We start from the raw sequence: 19425 nt of genomic DNA on the forward strand, positions 1-19425 counted from the left end.
CTCGGTCCCCTATTAGGGGTACCCGGTTGAGGTCGAGGTGGTTTTTCCCCATGTCGCTCCCTCCCCAGTCCCTCGGGTCCTGGTTCGAGGTAGAGACCCCCCTCCTTCCCCAACCCCTTTAAGGGGTCTGGGTTGAGGTTGAGGCGAGGATGAAGACCCCCTGACGGTGACAGACGCACCCTCCCTAATCCCCTGCAGGGGGTATTAGGTTGAGACGCCTCAGGTAGGGTCGGAGATCAGGCAGCATTTCGCAGCTTCCAGGGACCCCAGGCTGGCTGAGGGATCCTGTTGGGGCCGGGGGAGGGTGCGGACTGGATGGCACAGCAGAGACAGGGCTTTTCTGCGTCCCTGTCTCTGCAACAGCAGCGGCTCCATAGCGCTTCAGGGGCTCCCCATACAAAAACCACTACCCCTGCTACCCCCACCGCTATCCAGTCGACCATTCTGGGGGGGTCTGGTACAAATCTGCCCCCCCCCCCCCCCCCCCCCCCCGGACTACCGCGCCGCTCTGGAGCCCTCCTGGGCATCGGGCTTCTAATTTAGGCCGCGGCTTCGGCCTAGCTGAAGCCGCAGCCTTTTCCCCGCCCCCCGGATGACCAAAATGACACACTGGAGTGTCATAGAAGGGGCGGATTGAGGCAGAAAGGGGGCGTTTTTACACAGCCCAGCGCGCCCTTTTCAGCTCTCCGCCCCCTCCTCCCTCTCCTCAGAGCCCCGGTGGCCATTTTTTCTGGATGAGATCCAGGAGAGGAGCATCACAGCGGTCTCCGGGGGGCACAGAACTTGGATCTGTCGGCGCTGGACCTAGAGGCACACCGGTGGGGTAAGCTCACAGCTGGGTTCTCATTACTCAGCTGTGAATCTATACTTCCTATAAGGCTTTCTGTGGGTTCCCTCTGCGTAGCCACCCCTGTACGATCCCTTATAGTCAGCCTCTGTGCACTATGCCGGGCTCAAGGAAGAGAACCAGGCAGGAATGTTTCTATGCATTCTGCACAGCCTGCAAAGCCACGCTCCCTAGTGGCAGCACGTATCCGCACTGCCGGGACTGCATCCAGAACTCTGGGTCAGAACCCCAGGGAGTCCCTACTGACGCTTCAGTGTCACAGGCCACACCGGAATGGTCAACTCAGATGTCTCAGTCCATGACAGTCCATAGACAACCTAACTGCTACATTACTGCAATCTCTCCCTCTCCTCTGGCATTTTCCCCTCCTCCTTCAAACACTCTATCATAACTCCATTACTAAAGAAACCCACCCTTGACCCATCCTGCACAAACAACTACAGACCAGTCTCCAATCTCCCCTTCATCTCTAAACTCTTGGAGCGCCTGATATACTCACGCCTTACCCGTTACCTCTCCACTCACTCCCTCCTAGACCCTTCACAGTCCGGTTTCCGCCCCCTACATTCGACAGAAACTGCACTCATCAAAGTGACCAATGACCTTCTGACAGCAAAACGTAATGGTGACCATTCTCTGCTCATTCTTCTCGACCTTTCTGCAGCTTTCGACACTGTTGACCATCCTCTCCTACTCTCTAGGCTCCAGTCACTAGGCATTAAGGACACTGCTCTTTCCTGGTTCTCTTCCTATCTTTCCGACCGCTCCTTCAGTGTTCTGTTTTCTGGCTCCACTTCATCTCCTCTTCCTCTCACTGTTGGGGTACCTCAGGGCTCAGTCCTTGGCCCCCTTCTCTTCTCTCTCTATACGGCCCCAATTGGACAGACCATCAGCAGATTTGGCTTTCAGTACCATCTTTATGCTGATGACACACAACTGTACACATCATCCCCTGACCTTACCTCCGCTGTACTACAGAACGCCACTGACTGTCTGTCTGCAGTCTCCAACATCATGTCTGCTCTCTATCTGAAACTCAACCTCTCCAAAACTGAACTTCTTCTGCTCCCACCATCTACTAACCTCCCTAAATCTGACATTTCCCTCTCTGTGGGTGGCACCATAATAACACCCCGACAGCAGGTGCGCTGTCTGGGTGTTATGTTCGACTCCGATCTCTCCTTCACCTCCCATATACAATCTCTTGCCCGCTCATGCCGCTTACACCTAAAGAACATCTCTAGAATCCGCCCTTTTCTCACCATGGAAACAACAAAAACTCTCACTGTCGCCCTGATCCACTCCCGCCTAGACTACTGTAATGCTCTATTAATTGGCCTCCCTCTCACTCGACTCTCCCCTCTCCAGTCTATCCTTAATGCAGCAGCCAGGGTTGTCCATCTGGCTAATCGTTACTCAGACGCGTCCGCTCTTCGCCAGTCGTTACACTGGCTGCCAATTCATTACAGGGTACAATTCAAAGTACTTGTTCTCACCCACAAAGCTCTCCACAGTGCGGCACCCCCTTACATCTCCCTCATTTCTGTCTATCGGCCTAACCGACCGCTGCGCTCTGCAAATGACTTTCGACTAACCTCTGCCCTAATCCGTACCTCCCACTCCCGACTCAAAGACTTCTCCCGTGCTGCGCCAATCCTCTGGAATGCTCTACCCCAAGATATTAGGACCATCCACAATTTGCATAGTTTTAGGCGCTCGCTCAAAACACATTTGTTCAGAGCGGCCTATCACATTCAGTAATCAAAGTCATGTTTGTGTGTGTGTAGCCCATTCACTATCTCCATCTAACCCCCACCCCCTGAAGATGGCTGGACCGTCATTGTAAATACATAATTGTAAATACAAACCTGTGCTTTGTATCTCCCCCACCTCATTGTAGATTGTAAGCTCCACGAGCAGGGTCGTCTTATTTCGCTTTAATTATTGTATTGTTAACGTTGTTACTTATGACTGTTGTGTTTGAAACTGTTCAACTGTAAAGCGCTGCGGAATATGTTGGCGCTATATAAATAAAGATTATTATTATTAAGCTCTGCAGAGTCGGGCCCCGGCTATGGACGTTACCCAGCAAACAGACAGCTTGTCTCAGGAACATGCTGCTTCCGACTCTCACAGACGTAAGCGGACCCACAGGTCTCGATCACCTGAGTCGCACTATAGCACAAGGTCGTCCCCCTCTAGGGAGAGACCAGCGTCATTCCAGGTCTCCTGGGCAGTCCCCTGCCACAGACAGTGCAATTTACCACAGGGATCCCCCACCACAGAAGACCCCCGCCCCAGGTCGCCCTCCAGGGATCACCTTAGCGAGGCACAGGATTCGGAGGGCATCTGTGACTCCGACTCAGATAATGAAACGGTCAGGTCCGTGGTACCTTCTCCCCCTAGCAATACAGCGCTAGTTGAGGACATAATTTCTGCCATCCATCGGGTGCTAAAAATTCCAGAGTCGCCCCCGGAAGTCCCAGAACAGAGGATTTGCTTCGAAAGTGTTCAAAAACCACCTAAGGTCTTCCCTAATCACGATGAGTTTGAGAAAATTCTTACCAAACAGTTTGCGCAGCCTGACAAAAAATTCGCTAATCGCAAATATTAGGAAGCGAAGTACCCCTTCTCACAGAAAGACACCAAACAATGGACAGATCCACCTGAAGTGGACCCTCCGGTTTCTAGGCTAGCAGCGCAGACTTTACGCTCTCTGCCGGATAGCTCAACCCTCAGGGACGCAGCAGACCGGCAAGTAGAACGCATGGCGCGTTCTATTTTCGAAGCGGCAGGCGCCTCTCTGGGCCCTGCGTTTGCTTCAGTTTGGGCAGCCAAGGCCATCCTGGCTTGGGCCAAAAAACTACAGGAGGGTCTTCAGGCTTCAAATCCTGAACTCTCGGACCAAGCGGTCCAGATGGCAGTGGTAGCAGACTACATAATTCATGCAGCCCTGGATTCCGCCAGAGGTGTAGCGGGAATAGCATCAAACGCCATCACGATCCGACGCATCCTCTGGCTGCGAGAATGGAAAGCGGATGCGGCCTCAAAGAAGTCCCTCACGAGACTTCCGTATTTTACTGGAAGACTTTTCGGCGAAAAGTTGGACACCATGATAGCCAATGCCACTGGGGGTAAGAGTACCTCTCTCCCTCAACTAAAACCGAAACGCACGATTAAACGAAGAAACCAGACGCGATTCCGATCCTTTCGGAATTCCTCGGGCTGGTACGTTTCGCGCCCAGTGCAAAACCGCAACCGTTCTCCACGCAGAGACAACCCACGGACGCAGCAGCGACCGGACCGGGCTTGGCAGTCGAAAGCAGGCCATGCGAAACCCAAGGGAGGAAAACCTCAGAACTTAACTTCATCATGACTCGAGACCTCCGGAAGACACCCCACCAGTAGGCGGCCGACTTTTACTCTTTCAGCAAGTCTGTCTGCCTATTACAGAAGACAGGTGGGTCAGGGAAATAGTGTCTTCCGGATACAAGATAGAGTTCACTTCCGTTCCACCGAACCGGTTCTTCCTTTCTGTTCCTCCAACACCACCAGAAAAGGCTCGTGTTTTCCACCAAGCGGTTTCCTCTCTCCTTCAATCAGCAGTTGTGGTGCCGGTTCCCGCGAACGAGAGATTCCGAGGATTGTACTCAAATTTGTTCGTAGTCCCCAAGAAAGGAGGCGGCGTCCGACCCATACTGGACCTAAAACAGCTCAACAATTACGTACGGGTCCGTCATTTCCGCATGGAGTCCCTCCGGTCCATCATTGCATCCATGGAGCAGGGAGAATACCTCGCCTCCATAGACATACAGGATGCGTATCTCCACATACCAATTGCTCCCGCCCACCAAAGGTTTCTCAGGTTCGCGGTCAACCAAAACCACTACCAGTTTGTCGCCCTTCCGTTCGGACTCGCCACGGCTCCAAGAACGTTCACCAAAGTCATGGCGGCCACCATGGACGTCCTGCACTCAAGAGGCATTCTAGTCGTCCCGTACCTGGACGACCTCCTCGTCAAGTCTCCCACTTTCAAAGACTGCGAGGTCAGTGTCTCAATCACACTAGACACTCTGAGTCGCCTGGGATGGCTAGTCAACCTACAGAAATCGTCGACTATCCCAACTCGGACTCTAACATTCCTGGGAATGGTATTCAACACCGCCAGGGGCCTGGTGCTCCTTCCCAAGGACAAGACACTGGCCATCCGTCTGGGAGTTCGCACACTCCTCGATCTCTCCGGTTTGCCATGAGAATCCTCGGCAGGATGGCAGCAGCAATAGAGGCAGTGCCATTTGCCCAGTTTCACCTCAGGGTCCTTCAACTAGCCATACTCAGATCTTGGGACAGGAACCCTCTCTCCCTCGATAGGGAGTTCAGGTTGACGTCATCAACCAGGAGGTCCCTGCATTGGTGGCTCAAACCAACCTCGCTTACACGAGGGAAGCCATTCCTCTCAGGACAATGGAAGATCCTGACTACCGATGCAAGCCTGACAGGCTGGGGGGCGGTGCACCTACATCACAGGGCAAGTGGTCACCGAGGGAATTGACATTGCCTATCAATGTTCTGGAAATCTGGGCCATTCTCTTGGCACTGAGAACATTTCATCACTTGCTTGCAGCCTCGCACATACGGATACAGTCGGACAATGCCACGGCTGTGGCATACGTGAACCACCAAGGCGGGACCCGCAGTGCCCAGGCGATGAGAGAAGTGGCTCATATCCTCCGCTGGGCGGAAGACACAAGGTCGGTACTTTCTGCGGTACACATTCCAGGTGTAGAAAACTGGGAAGCCGACTTCCTCAGCAGGCAAGGAATGGACTCGGGGGAGTGGTCTCTCCATCCCGAGATTTTTTACCAGATCTGTATACGCTGGGGAACCCCGGATGTGGACCTAATGGCATCCCATCTCAATACCAAGGTTCCCAATTTCATGGCCAGGACACACGACCCGCGGTCGCTCGGAGCGGATGCCCTGGTCCAGGACTGGTCCCAGTTCCGACTCCTGTACATTTTTCCACCCCTCCCCCTAATCGCCAGGGTCGTGAGGAAGATCAAGCAAGAGGGAGTTCCGACCATCCTCATCGCGCCAGACTGGCCCAGACTTACTTGGTACGCCGACATCGTCCAACTTACGGCAGACGCCCCCTGGCGTCTACCCGACCGTCACGACCTTCTGTCTCAAGGTCCGTTCTTCCACCAGAATTCAGGGGCTCTCAATTTGACGGCATGGCCCTTGAAACCTGGATTCTAACCCAGGCAGGTTTTTCACCGGCAGTCATTGCAACTATGATCAGGGCAAGGAAGCCTGCCTCCGCCAAGCTCTATTATCGTACCTGGAGAGCTTTCTTTTCTTGGTGCGAATCTCATGGACAAGTCCCACTCCCTTATTCCCTCCCGAAGGTACTAGGTTTTCTTCAATCGGGCCTAGATGCCAAGCTATCCTTAAGTTCGCTTAAGAGTCAGGTGTCGGCGCTTTCAGTCCTTTTTCAAAAGCGCATTGCTATTAAACCGCGAGTAAGGACTTTCATCCAGGGAGTTTCCCGATTGGTTCCTCCCTACAAACGTCCGCTGGATACGTGGGACCTCAATCTGGTCCTGACAGCATTGCAAGCTCCACCCTTCGAACCTCTTAGAGGAGTTCCACTCTCCATTCTGTCTCAGAAAGTGGTTTTTCTAGTGGCGATCACCTCGTTACGCAGAGTGTCGGAATTGTCAGCACTTTCCTGCAAACGGCCTTTCCTAGCCTTTCACCAGGACAAGGTGGTTCTCCGCACGGTACCATCCTTCCTTCCGAAGGTTGTGTCCAACTTTCACCTTAATGAAGAGATTTCACTGCCTTCCCTTTGCCCGGTTCCGGTTCATAGAGTGGAGAAGGCTCTGCATACGCTTGACCTCGTCAGAGCATTGCGGATTTACGTGTCCAGGACTGCACCTTTCCGGAAATCTGATTCCCTCTTCATTCTTCCGGAATGTAGTCGCAAGGGGTTGTCGGCTTCCAAGGCTACCCTTGCCAGGTGGATCAAGTCCACCATACATGAGGCCTACCGACTTAACAGTTCCCCCTCTTCCGGCCGGTATCACGGCACACTACACGGGCAGTAGGGGCCACCTGGGCCATTCGGCATCAGGCTTCGGCACAACAAGTGTGCAAGGCGGCCACTTGGACTAGCCTACACACGTTTACGAAACACTACAGTGTTCCTACCCAGTCCTCAGCGGATGCGAGCCTGGGTAGACTGGTTCTGCAGGCGGCAGTACCCCAAGTCTAGGGGACTGTCAGCACAATATTCGTCCACTGCTTCCCACCCAGGGACTGCTTTGGGACGTCCCAAGGTTCTGTGTCCCCCAATTAGGCGACAGAGTAAAGGAGATTTTTGTGTACTCACCGTAAAATCTCTTTCTCTTAGCCTTTAATTGGGGGACACAGCTCCCACCCTGTTGCCCTTACGGGCCGTTGTTTCCTGTTGAGTTCTCATATTGTTCTTTGAGCTCGTACATAGTAGCCTTCTCACAGGCATGGTTATGTTATTTGGTTACGTTCCTCCTTATGCTTTGGCACAAAACTGGAGAAGGCTGACGCCGTCCAGGGGTGTATACTGCAGAGGAGGAGCCAAAGTTAATCTTTTTCAGATTATGCATAGTGTCGCCTCCTAGTGGACAGCAGCATAACACCCAAGGTTCTGTGTCCCCCAATTAAAGGCTTAGAGAAAGAGATTTTACGGTGAGTACACAAAAATCTCCTTATCTATGACTGTGCTTAATTCCTGCAGTACTCGGGGGTGTATCCCATCTGGGCCCGGGGATTTGTCAATTTTAGTGATTTTTAGACGCCGCCGTACTTCCTGCTGGGTTAAGCAGGTGACATTTAACAGAGAATTTTTATCCCTGATCATGTTATCCGTCATGTGATTTTCTTGTGTAAACACTGTTGAAAAAAAGTCATTTAGCATATTGGGTTTTTCCTCATCCTCATCCACCATTTCACCCAGACTATTTTTAAGGGGGCCCACACTATCATTTTTTAGTTTCTTACTATTTATGTAGTTAAAGAATATTTTGGCATTATTTTTACTTTCTCTGGCAATGAGTCTCTCTGTCTCAATCTTTGCTGTCTTGATTTGCTTTTTACAGAATTTATTTAATCTTCTGTATTTAGTTAATGCCTCATCACTACCTATTTGCTTTAATTCGCTAAATGCTTTATTTTTGTCCCTTATTGCGCCCCTTAGAGCTCTATTTAGCCATAGTGGTTTCTTCCTATTTCTCGCATGTTTATTCCCATACGGTATATATTGTGCACAGGTCCTATTCAGGATGCTAATAAACGTCTCCCATTTTCTTTGTGTATTTTTATGTCTCAGGATATCGTCCCAGTTAATTGCACCAAGATCATCTCTCATCCGTTGGAAATTTGCTTTCCTGAAGTTTAGTGTCCTTGTAACCCCTCTACTACACATCTTATTAAAGGATACATGAAAACTTATTAATTTGTGATCACTATTACCCAAGTGACCCCCAACCCTTACATTTGATATGCGGTCTGGCCTGTTGGTTAATATTAGGTCTAGCAGTGCCCCCCCTCTTGTTGGGTCCTGAACCAGTTGTAAAAGGTAATTGTCTCTCATAGTAGTCAAAAACCTATTACCTTTGCTGGAACTGCAGGTTTCTGTTCCCCAATGTATTTCAGGGTAGTTGAAGTCCCCCATAATAATGACTTCTCCTTTAGTCGCTGCTTCATCTATTTGCTTTATGAGGATTTTCTCTGTTGCTTCCATTATTTTTGGAGATTTATAACAAACCCCTATCAGTAATTTATTATTTTTCCCCCCTCCCCTTATCTCTACCCACAGGGACTCTACATTTTCATTAGATTCATATATATTATCACGAAGGATAGGTTTTAAGGATGATTTTACATATAAACACACGCCTCCCCCTCGCTTATTTGTTCGGTCATTTCTGAACAGACTATAGCCCTGTAAATTAACCGCCCAGTCATGGCTCTCGTCCAGCCATGTCTGATATCCCCACCATGTCATAATTATGCTCCAACAACATTAACTCCAATTCCTCCATTTTGTTGGCAAGGCTTCTGGCATTAGTATACATGCACTTTATGTATCTCTCTGTACCTCTATTCTTTCTTAAATTATTAACTGTTCTAACCCCACCCCCCATGCCACCCCCACCCCCAATGTCATTATTTGTGCCCAGGTCTCTAGCTGCACTGTCTTCCCCTCCTATAAAAGGAAAACCCTCCCCCCCCGTCCCTAGTTTAAACACTCCAACCTTCTAGCCATTTTCTCCCCCAGCACAGCTGCACCCTCCCCATTGAGGTGCAGCCCGTCCCTAGCGTAGAACCTGTAGCCAACTGAGAAGTCGGCCCAGTTCTGCAGGAACCCAAACCCCTCCTTCCTACACCAATTCCTGAGCCACTTATTAACCTCCCTAATCTCCCGTTGCCTCTCTGGCGTGGCACGTGGTACAGGAAGTATTTCCGAAAATACCACCTTGGAGGTCCTTGCTTTAAGCTTACAGCCTAATTCCCTGAAATCATCTTTAAGGACCTTCCACCTACCTCTAACTTTGTCATTTGTGCCAATGTGCACCATGACCGCTGGATCCTCACCAGCCCCACCCAGTAATCTGTCAACCCGATCAGCGATGTGTCGGACTCGAGCGCCAGGTAGGCAGCACACCGTTCGACGATCCCTGTCTTTGTGACAGATTGCCCTATCTGTTCCCCTAATAATTGAGTCTCCCACTACCAGAACCTGTCTGGCCTGCCCTGCTCTCCTATTTCCCCCCTTACTGGAGCAGACACTCCTCCGGCTTTCAGAGGACATGCCTTGCTGCAGCAGTGCTACTCCTGCACTAACACTCCCCTCATCTGCCAACTTGGCAAACTTATTGGGGTGTGCCAGATCAGGACTAGCCTCCCTGGTGCTCTTCCCTCTACCCCGCCTTCTAACTGTCACCCAGCTAGCTGCTTCATTGTCCTGCAGCTCCAACCTAGCATCCCCCCCCTCATCTATCCCATTGAGCGTCTGCTCAGTGAGCAGAAGACTCCTTTCCATATTGTCTATGGATCTCAGTGTTGCCAGCTGCACATTTAGATCCAGTATTTGGGCTTCCAAATGCACAACGTGCTCACATCTTGCACAGCAGTATGCACCCTCGACCGGCTGTTCAAGGATTTCATACATGCGGCATGACATGCACTGGTTGGCATTGGCAATAGTGGAGCACATCCTAATGGGGATTGCACCAGACAATAAGATAAGCAAAAATAAATTAAAAAAAAAAAAAGTATTAATATAATATAACAGCAATTCAGTAAGACCTCCCTTGGAAACTCCCTGAATCCAAAGTCACAGAATCTCAAGTCACACACTTACCACAGTTCGCACTTACACTCAGGTCACACTCAGCTCGTTCACACTCTCTCAGGTAGAAGATTTAAAAGTTTTTTTTTTTTTTTTCTTCCCCCTTTCACCAGCACACCACCTTGCTGCTCAATGCACTTCCAAAAGGAGTTGAGCCCCAACCAGCTGCCCCTTATAAACCCTTAATTACTGTATGAACTCCCACCCTTAATTAACCCCTTGTGAATATAGTTACACCTCAAGATTTAAATGCAATATAGTTAACCCTTAAAACAGATAGTAAAATAAGAGATTAACCCTGTAGAGAGAAAAAATAGGTTAAACAAGCCCCCCAAAAATTGAACAGGTAGAAAGCACTCAGCAACCTACAATTCAGCAACTCACACAGGTATTTGTTATAGGTTTTCCAAACACCTCTTCACAGAATCTCAAGTCACACACTTACCACAGTTCGCACTTACGCTCAGGTCACACTCAGCTCGTTCACACTCGCTCAGGTAGAAGATTTAAGAGTTTTTTTTTGTTTTTTTTTTTTCCCCTTTCACCAGCACACCACCTTGCTGCTCAATGCACTTCCAAAAGCAGCTTTCTGACTTATGGCCATGGGTATTCTAAATCTCTGCAAGTCTGCAAAATTACAAGGGGAAAAATCCTAATATTGTTAGTCTGTAGCGTATGTCTCAAGAATACCAGCTGATCTCTTTAGGGTATCCATATTTCAACTTGTTCCTTGTTACTTCACTTTATTTTAAGCAGAGCGTTAAAATGTGCCAAACGGATTTTGAGTCCGGATCAAAATCTTGTGATGAAAAGCAAAGGCAAGGTGATGACGAAGTAAAGTCACAGCTAGAGGTATTGCAGGCTCAGCATGCTAAGGAGCTGGTGCGTGTCAGAGAAAAGATGACAAATGACTTGGAGGAGATTACCAAAAGATTGAAAGAGAAGGAACATGCGCTGAAGGAAGCGGAGGAAAGGTGAGCTGTGTTCATTTCTATTATTTAGACAATGTGTTTTTCTCGTTCGCCTTATTGGGGGACACAGACCATGGGTGTATGCTGCTGCCACTAGGAGGCTGACACTATGCACAAAAAGTTAGCTCCTCCTCCGCAGTGTACACCCCACCGACCGGCAGGGAATTCCCCAGTTTAGCTTAGTGTCAGTAGGAGGTGGACACGGGTCTTTCATTAGACCCATATCTACCTCGATGTGCGTCGTTCCTTTTCAGGTTCCGGAGGGATACAGTGTGAAGAGTCACAGCTGTACTCCCACAAAGAGACTATGAGTACGGCGTGTACTGCCACCCCGTTTCCTCATAGGTCTCTACGGCGGGACCAAGAGCTCAGCACGGATGCGTGCCAGCGATCCAGATGGTCCTCGCTCCCCGTCTCCCACCCACTCGCCCACCAGAGCCTGTCGGTCTGGATGAGACGCGGACACTACAGAAGACACAGTGTGGGATATTGAGGTACCTTTATTGATTGCCAGACGGAGGTAAGTATGGGGGCCGAGTAACGTCCTCCTCATCCCTAGATGGGCATCTCGGCGGCTCCAATCTTATTCAAAGCGGCCACTGCGGCCGCCGCAATTACTCCTGGCCCTGGCGTCAGAAGGGGCCTTTCCCGGTGTTTTCCCCCCGCCTTCAGTCCTGGGCCCAGCAGATGGCAACGGCGCTCTGCAGAGAGGTTGCCGCGGCAGCGCTGCGGGACCTCCGTGCCGCCCCGCACTGACAGGCGGCCATCGCTAATAATTTAGGCCCCGGCTTCATTTCGGGCCTCCTTCTGCGTCGCGGCCACGCCCCCCGCCCCTTTCTTCTAAGCGGGCTTCTCTCCCGCCCGTCCCAGGCCCTCCCACCGCCTCCTTCTTGCACCCCAGCCTATTCTTGGCCAGCGGGCGGTGCCTCCTTCAGCCAGGCAGTTAACGCCGCCCTTCTTCCCCTGGAAGCGCGCGTTCTCCCATTCCTCTCAGGCGGTCGCCATCTTCCCAGCCTGTCAGCCGGACGCAGTTCTGTCAGCCGGATATCGCTCTCTGGGCCCGTCAGCCGGATTTCGCTCTCACCTGCAGACAAGCCAGATAGCATTGTCTCTGGGGACACCGGACTGTGAGTAGCGCTGCATCTGCAGACTGACACCCTCCTCTGCCTTCTGTCCCCCAACCTTCCGGCACTACCTCAGTTATCACTTTGTCTAACTCTAAATCTGTTTGTGCCCGCTCTACGGCTCCCCCCTGCACTCTAGTCAAGTACTTTGCGTGCTCTTCTTGCAATCGCAAACTTCCCTCAGGTCAGTCCACTCCCCTCTGCCTGGACTGTAGCAATCCAATTCAGCCTGACGCTGCGCAGGAGCCATCTATGGCCCCATGTGAGAGTGAACCCCTGGCTGGGCTTCATCTTTCTCAATCAGTGGCAGACCTCACCAGGGTGTCTCAGTCCCTGGTAGCCGCTCTGGATAAGTTGCCCCTGGACACTTCGGCAGGGTCCAGCAGGTCTCAAGAGATTCCGTCTGAGTCAGCCAGCGTTAGTCGCAAAAGACCCAGGCAGGATCTCCAGCCGGAATCCTCCCCTCGTCCCATCTCACCGCATAGTCCGTCTCAGCAGCCTCCTTCCCGGGCCTCCTCTCCCGAGTCAGGTGAAGCGTTCTCGGACAAGTCTTCTGAGGGGATTTTAGAGCTGGATTCGGACCAGGATGCGAACATGAAGGTTACGGTGCAGAACCTCATTTCAGCGATTCACGAGACCTTCGAGATTGCTGACCCCCCTGCGAAATCCTCAGATCAGGAGGTTTCGTTCAGACGGGCGGAAACACCACCCTCCAGGGTATTTCCTTTCCATTCCGAGTTTGGAAAGATTTTTACCAGGGAAAGACAAGATCCGACCAGACGCTTTCAAAGAGGAAAGCATCTCGGCGTACTGTACCCGTTTGCTAAAGAGCTCACGGACAACTGGGCTGCTTCTCCCTCGGTGGACCCACCCGTGTCCAGACTTTCTAATAACACGGTTCTCCCGCTTTCAGGTGTGGCGGCTCTAAAGGATTCTAATGATAGGATTATAGAATCCCTAGCTAAGTCCGCCTTCGAAGCGGCGTCAGCGGCAGTATGTCCAAGCTTTGCTTCGTCTTGGGCAGCAAAAGCCATAGCGACTTGGGCAGAGGATCTTCGTCAGGGCATCCTAGATAAAGCACAACCAGAGCGATTGGCCGATCTCGCCAATCAGATTTCCCATGCGGGGGATTATCTGCTTTCTGCTTCTTTGGATGCCGCATCCTGCGCCGTTCAGGCGGCAAGCAACGTTGTGGCAATCCGACGTACAATTTGGCTCAAGGCCTGGCAGGCGGACTTGTCTTCTAAGAAGTCTCTTACTAATCTGCCTTTTCAGGGACTACGCCTCTTTGGATCCCAATTGGACCAGATTATTAAGGACGCCACCGGAGGCACGAGTTCCCTTCTCCCTCAGTCTAAGCCTCGCAGACCTCCACTAAGGCCTGTTTCACACTTCCGTTTTTTCAAATCCGTCAAAATCCGTTGGTTTCCGTAAAAAAACAGATCCGCCATTTTTTTTGCAGGATCCGTTTTTTTGTCCCATAGACTTCCATTAGTGGTTACCGTGGATCCGTCAAAAAAACGGATCCGGTTTTTTAAAAACGGATCCGTCTGCATCAGTTTCCGTCAAAAAAACGGAAACGGATCCGTTTGGCGGACACAAAAACGGAAGTGTGAAACAGGCCTAAGGCGTCAGTTTCGACCCTTTCGGGCTTTCAGCTGTTTCAATACGGCGGAGAACCCATCCAACCAACAAAGACCACAGGCGCGCCAAGATAGAAAGTTTCCTTCAGACCCACTCCTTCCTGGCGATCCCACTCTTCCCAGGGCAGACCATCCAGATCCAGGTCTGGACGGTCTACATCTGCATGACTATCGTCAGACTCCCGAGGGTCCCTTCCGATTGGGAGGTCGACTTCTCTTCAGGGACGTTTGGCTGGCCTCAGTAGAGGATGCTTGGGTCAGGTAGGTTGTATCGTCAGGATACAAGATGGAGTTCGTCTCTCTTCCACGGGATCGTTTCTTCGAATCCCGTCCTCCAAAAGATCCAGCCTTGATTCCGGGGTTCTTTACGGCCATCACCTCTCTCCTCAGTTCCGGGGTGATTGTGCCTGTTCCCGTCTCGGAGTGGTTCACAGGATTTTATTCAAACCTTTTTGTGGTGCCGAAAAAAGGAGGGGCGGTCCGACCCATCTTGGATCTCAAGCTTCTCAACGAGAGATTACGCCTTTGCCACTTCCGGATGGAGTCGGTTCGTTCGGTAATCGCTTCCATGGAGGAGCAGGAATTCATGTGTTCAATAGACATCCAAGACGCCTATCTACATGTTCCCATATTCTCCGGACATCAGAAGTTCCTGCGGTTTGCGATTCGCCAGGAACATTACCAGTTCGTCGCCCTGCCCTTCGGTCTCGCCACCGCACCCAGAGTCTTCACGAAGATCATGGCGGCGTTGATGGCCTTGTTGAGGATCAGAGGTCTCGTTCTTTTTCCGTACCTCGACGATATTCTGGTCAAAGCTTCCTCTTTTCAACAGGCTCGCCTAAGTTTGATGATCGTCCTAGACACCCTTTCCAATTTCGGGTGGATCGTCAACAGGAAAAAGTCTTGTCTGATTCCTTCTCAACGTCTTGTGTTTCTGGGCCTACTGTTCGACACGCGTCGGTCAAGGGTCTTTCTTCCACGAGAGAAGATTCTCTCCCTGCAGCAGGATGTACGATCGCTGCAGAGCACACGATTTCCGTCCCTCCGAACAGCTATGAGGGTCCTGGGAAAGATGGTGGCGATAGAGGCAGTTCCCTTTGCCCAATTTCATGCCAGACCTCTCCAGCACGCCATTCTGTCGAGGTGGAACAGGTCGGCTCTGTCCCTGGATCGCCCTGTACGTCTTTCATGCCGGGTCAAGCGGTCACTCAACTGGTGGTTGACGTCACCTCTTATCCACTTGGGTCGGTCTTTTCTTCCCATTCACTGGCAGATTGTAACAACGGATGCCAGCCTCCTCGGCTGGGGTGCAGTGTTCCGCCATCACACTGTTCAGGGTCGTTGGTTGACTCAGGAATCAGCCCTGCCGATCAACGTCCTAGAGATACGAGCGATCCATCTGGCTCTCGTCCACTGGGAGAGGCGCCTCAGGGGCCTGCCAGTCCGGATTCAGACAGACAATGCCACAGCGGTGGCATATGTCAACCGCCAAGGAGGGACACGGAGTGTCTCAGCCCTGGCAGAAGTGTCCAAGATCCATCAGTGGGCAGAGATTTCGGTACCGACAATCTCCGCGGTACACATTCCCGGCGTAGACAACTGGGCCGCCGAGTTTCTCAGCCGCGAGGGTCTCGCGGCAGGAGAGTGGTCCCTACATCCGGAGGTCTTTCTTCAGCTCTGCAGTCGTTGGGGAACCCCGGACGTAGATCTGCTAGCTTCTCGCCTCAACAGGAAGGTCCCACAGTTTGTATCCAGAGCTCGAGATCCTCTCGCAGTGGGCGCCGACGCTCTGGCCATTCCTTGGTCACAGTTCGAGCTCCCCTACCTGTTTCCTCCCCTGCCTCTTCTTCCCAAGCTGTTGAAGAAGATCAAAGCAGAAGGAATTCCAGTCATTCTCATCGCCCCGAATTGGCCCAGAAGGTCTTGGTTCGCGGACATTGTCAACCTTCTCGCGGACGCCCCCTGGAAGCTTCCAGACAGGGCAGATCTGCTATCTCAAGGTCCGATTTGCCACCCCAATTCTCGGCTGCTCAATTTAACGGCGTGGCTGTTGAGACCGAGGTTTTGAAACGAGCAGGATTCTCCGGTCGTGTAATTCATACCATGATCCGAGCCAGGAAGACATCATCTTCCAAAATTTACTACCGTACTTGGAAGGCCTATTTCACTTGGTGTGAGGCCAATAACATCGCGCCTATGTGCTTTATGCTCCCTTCCGTTCTGGCGTTTCTTCAGGCAGGGCTGGATGCGGGGCTTGCTCTCAGTTCCTTGAAGGGTCAAGTTTCGCACTGTCCATTTTATTTCAGAAGACTTTGGCCTCCCGCCCTCAGGTCAAAACCTTTCTTCAGGGCGTGGCTCACACGGCTCCTCCGTATCGAGCGCCCGTGGATCCATGGGATTTTAATCTGGTTCTTGAGGTTCTGCAAGGTTCTCCCTTTGAACCGCTCAGAGAAGTCTCCCTTTCCCTTCTCTCCTGGAAGGTAGCCTTTCTGGTGGCCATAACCTCCATCCGGCGCGTGTCGGAATTGGCGGCTCTTTCTTGCCGCTCTCCTTTTCTGGTACTTCACCAGGACAAGGTAGTGCTGCGGCCTCCGCCCTCTTTTCTTCTGAAGGTGGTGTCCTCCTTTCACCTCAATGAGGATATTGTTCTGCCGTCCTTCTGTCCGAGTCAAACTCATCCTCGGGAGCGGTCCCTGAACAAGCTGGATCTGGTCAGGGCGATGAGAATCTGTCTAGGACGTCTTCCTTGCGAAAGAAAGACTCTCTTTTCGTCATTCCAGATGGGGCGCGGAAAGGTCACCCGGCTTCCAAAGCTATTGCTCGCTGGATCAGATCGGCAATTTTGGAGGCCTACCGGGTTAAGCATCGAGTGGCCCCTCCGGGGATCAGAGCGCACTCTACCCAGTCAGTGGGTGCTTCCTGGGCGGTACGTCACAGAGCCTCCGTGCTGCAGCTTTGCAAAGCGGCAACCTGGTCTTCGGTTCACACGTTTGTGAAATTCTACAGGGTCCACACCTACGCTTCGGCGGACGCCAGCCTAGGTAGAAGGATTCTGCAGGCAGCGGTGGTGAGTCCACTGGCCTGATGGAAGTTTGTTTCCCACCCCAGGGACTGCTTTGGGACGTCCCATGGTCTCTGTGTCCCCCAATAAGGCGAACGAGAAAACAGGATTTTTGGGTTGCTTACCGTAAAATCTGTTTCTCGGAGCCTTCATTGGGGGACATAGCACCCTCCCATGTTCTACAACTCCTGTTCTTACTTTGGTTGATTTGGTTACAGTTGAGTTGTTTGTTCTGTTTTCAATCTATTCTGTTACTTCTCCTACTGCTTTCTCACTAACTGAGGAATTCCCTGCTGGTCGGTGGGGTGTACACTGCGGAGGAGGAGCTAACCTTTTTTTGTACATAGTGTCAGCCTCCTAGTGGCAGCAGCATACACCCATGGTCTCTGTGTCCCCCAATGAAGGCTCCGAGAAACACATTTTACGGTAAGCAACCCAAAAATCCTGTTTTTTGGCACCCCCAGTGGTCAACTGTTCCCCGTGATGACCAGTAGGGCTTCTTGTGAGATTCACCGCTCCGGCAATGGTACAATGGCTAAGGCCAGGTACTGATGATCTTTCCCCCTGTTTGAAATTAATAGGGGGTAGATGTTCAGTACACGCTGGCTGCCACTAGATCATTGACTGAGCTGTGCTGTACATGCTCCACAGCTGAACACTCTCGGTCAGCTCCAGGAACATCTAATTGGGGGTGACGCCAGGTGTCGCACCACCACAGGTTAGGTCATCAATATCTATCTGAAAGGCCATTAGTGTAAAGGTCCCGGACAACCCCTTGTGGGTGCATGCACACAAATTAAAACCTTTCACTGTAGTAAAATTGAATTTGTGCATTTTAATAGTTTGTGTTGCTTGGAGTTCAACACTTTCGAAGCTTGCATTATTGTAGGAAACCTTTCTAAATGATTCATCATTGTCATCTTCCAGGATTGCACAAGTACACACAGAAAATGCCAAATTACAGAAAGCTCTCCTGAGAGAGACACTAATAAAGCCGGCCTCTGCGGAATACCAGGAGGCTGGTAATGATGATCCTAATGTGCAGTCAGGTGAGAGTCTGATCTCTGGTGTTTCTGAGGAGAAGCACAATCTAGAATCTGGTGACAAAGACTTGACTGTAAAAGCTCCCAGTGTGGAGAAAACGACTGTACTATCGGAACTGTGCTCTACCGATGATCCAAAGGCTGGCTTCTCAGAGATCCAGAGCCATCACAGAGAACCATACGTTGAGTTAGCTGAGTTACTGAAAAAGCACCAAGAAGAGCAACATGGTCGTGCCCTAGACTATGAAACGCACATACAAAGCCTAGAAGCTTCACATCTGGTAAAGCTGGACAGCTTGGAGTCCTCATACCTGTTGGAGATACAGAAGATTCGAGATGAACATGCACTTGCTGTGGAAGAGCTGGAGCAATGTTTGCTCAATAGACTACAAGAGCAGGAGAAAGAGGCTCAAGATCAGTTGGAGCAGTCCAGGGTGCAGTGGTTACAGCAACAAGAGCAGGAACTGGAGCGTCTCCGCCAGGAGCTGGCATCCATACAGTTGGCGAAGTTCCAAGAGATGGCGAAAGAGTTGCAAGTTGCCCATGAGGTGAGGAGAAACTTTCATTATTCTTTTCTTACACGTTGGTGTAATACAAATTCTTATGTATCAAATGCTAGAATTGAAGTGTGCAATGTGCTTCACACAGGACATAAACCTTATTTTACACTTTATTCCCTTTATATTGTACGTTGCATTCATGGCGTCTTAAGATGGTAGGGTGAGTTACATCAGTTTGCTTTTATCTTAACCTGAAGTGTTTTGTTCTGGTTCTTTTTGTGTTAGTGATTCAAGGGTTTTGTTTCATGACAAAAACCAGCTCCAGCATTTCTCCTTTTGTTAGTGGCCCAGCCTCGTACCTGCAAGGTGTCTGCACCCTCCCAAAGCGTCTTGTTGCTAGGATAGAGTTTCACAGATCATTAGGTCTAAGCTCTGGCTCACAGCTACTTGTATGAAGCCTGAGATGCCAGATTATGATGGGGAGAGGATGAATAACCTGATTAACTCTTTAGTGCCTTCACTGTTCCAGCTCCCAATGCTGCTGTTGAGTGCGCTACAGCAGGGCTGTCCTGCTACTTGTATTTTACCTCCTTACATACTGCATTCAAAGTCGTCCACTGCATCTAGACTGAGTTAGAGGAAGACTTGCATCCTTATCCAACCAACAGCACATCAGTCCATCTCAGGGTGCCTATGGGTCATAGTGATGGGTGAAAGCCTAACAAAGGCCTGCGTAGGTTTTATGCTTTTTACTTTATGATAAATGTCCGTGCAAGAAAGAAGATGAAGATGGCGCTCACTGTCCTATAAAATCCTATATTTATTGAAACAGTTTAAAACAT

At 50.9% G+C, this 19425-nt stretch overlaps 1 protein-coding gene across 3 annotated transcripts in view; it reads left to right on the top strand.

The window, feature by feature from the left end:
• The window catches only part of PCNT (pericentrin), a 238201-nt gene that overhangs the window by 67602 nt on the left and 151174 nt on the right, over positions 1 to 19425 (top strand). For all 3 annotated transcript variants that reach the window (XM_073577532.1, XM_073577533.1, XM_073577534.1), the window contains exons 14-15: positions 10998 to 11215; positions 17968 to 18631. In XM_073577532.1, coding sequence (XP_073433633.1) covers positions 10998 to 11215; positions 17968 to 18631 — 882 coding nt within the window. The remainder of the gene's footprint in view (positions 1 to 10997; positions 11216 to 17967; positions 18632 to 19425) is intronic.

Source organism: Dendrobates tinctorius, unplaced genomic scaffold, assembly GCF_039654945.1.
Source record: "Dendrobates tinctorius isolate UK_male_01 unplaced genomic scaffold, ASM3965494v1 ptg000056l, whole genome shotgun sequence".
Taxonomy (NCBI): Eukaryota; Metazoa; Chordata; class Amphibia; order Anura; family Dendrobatidae; genus Dendrobates; species Dendrobates tinctorius.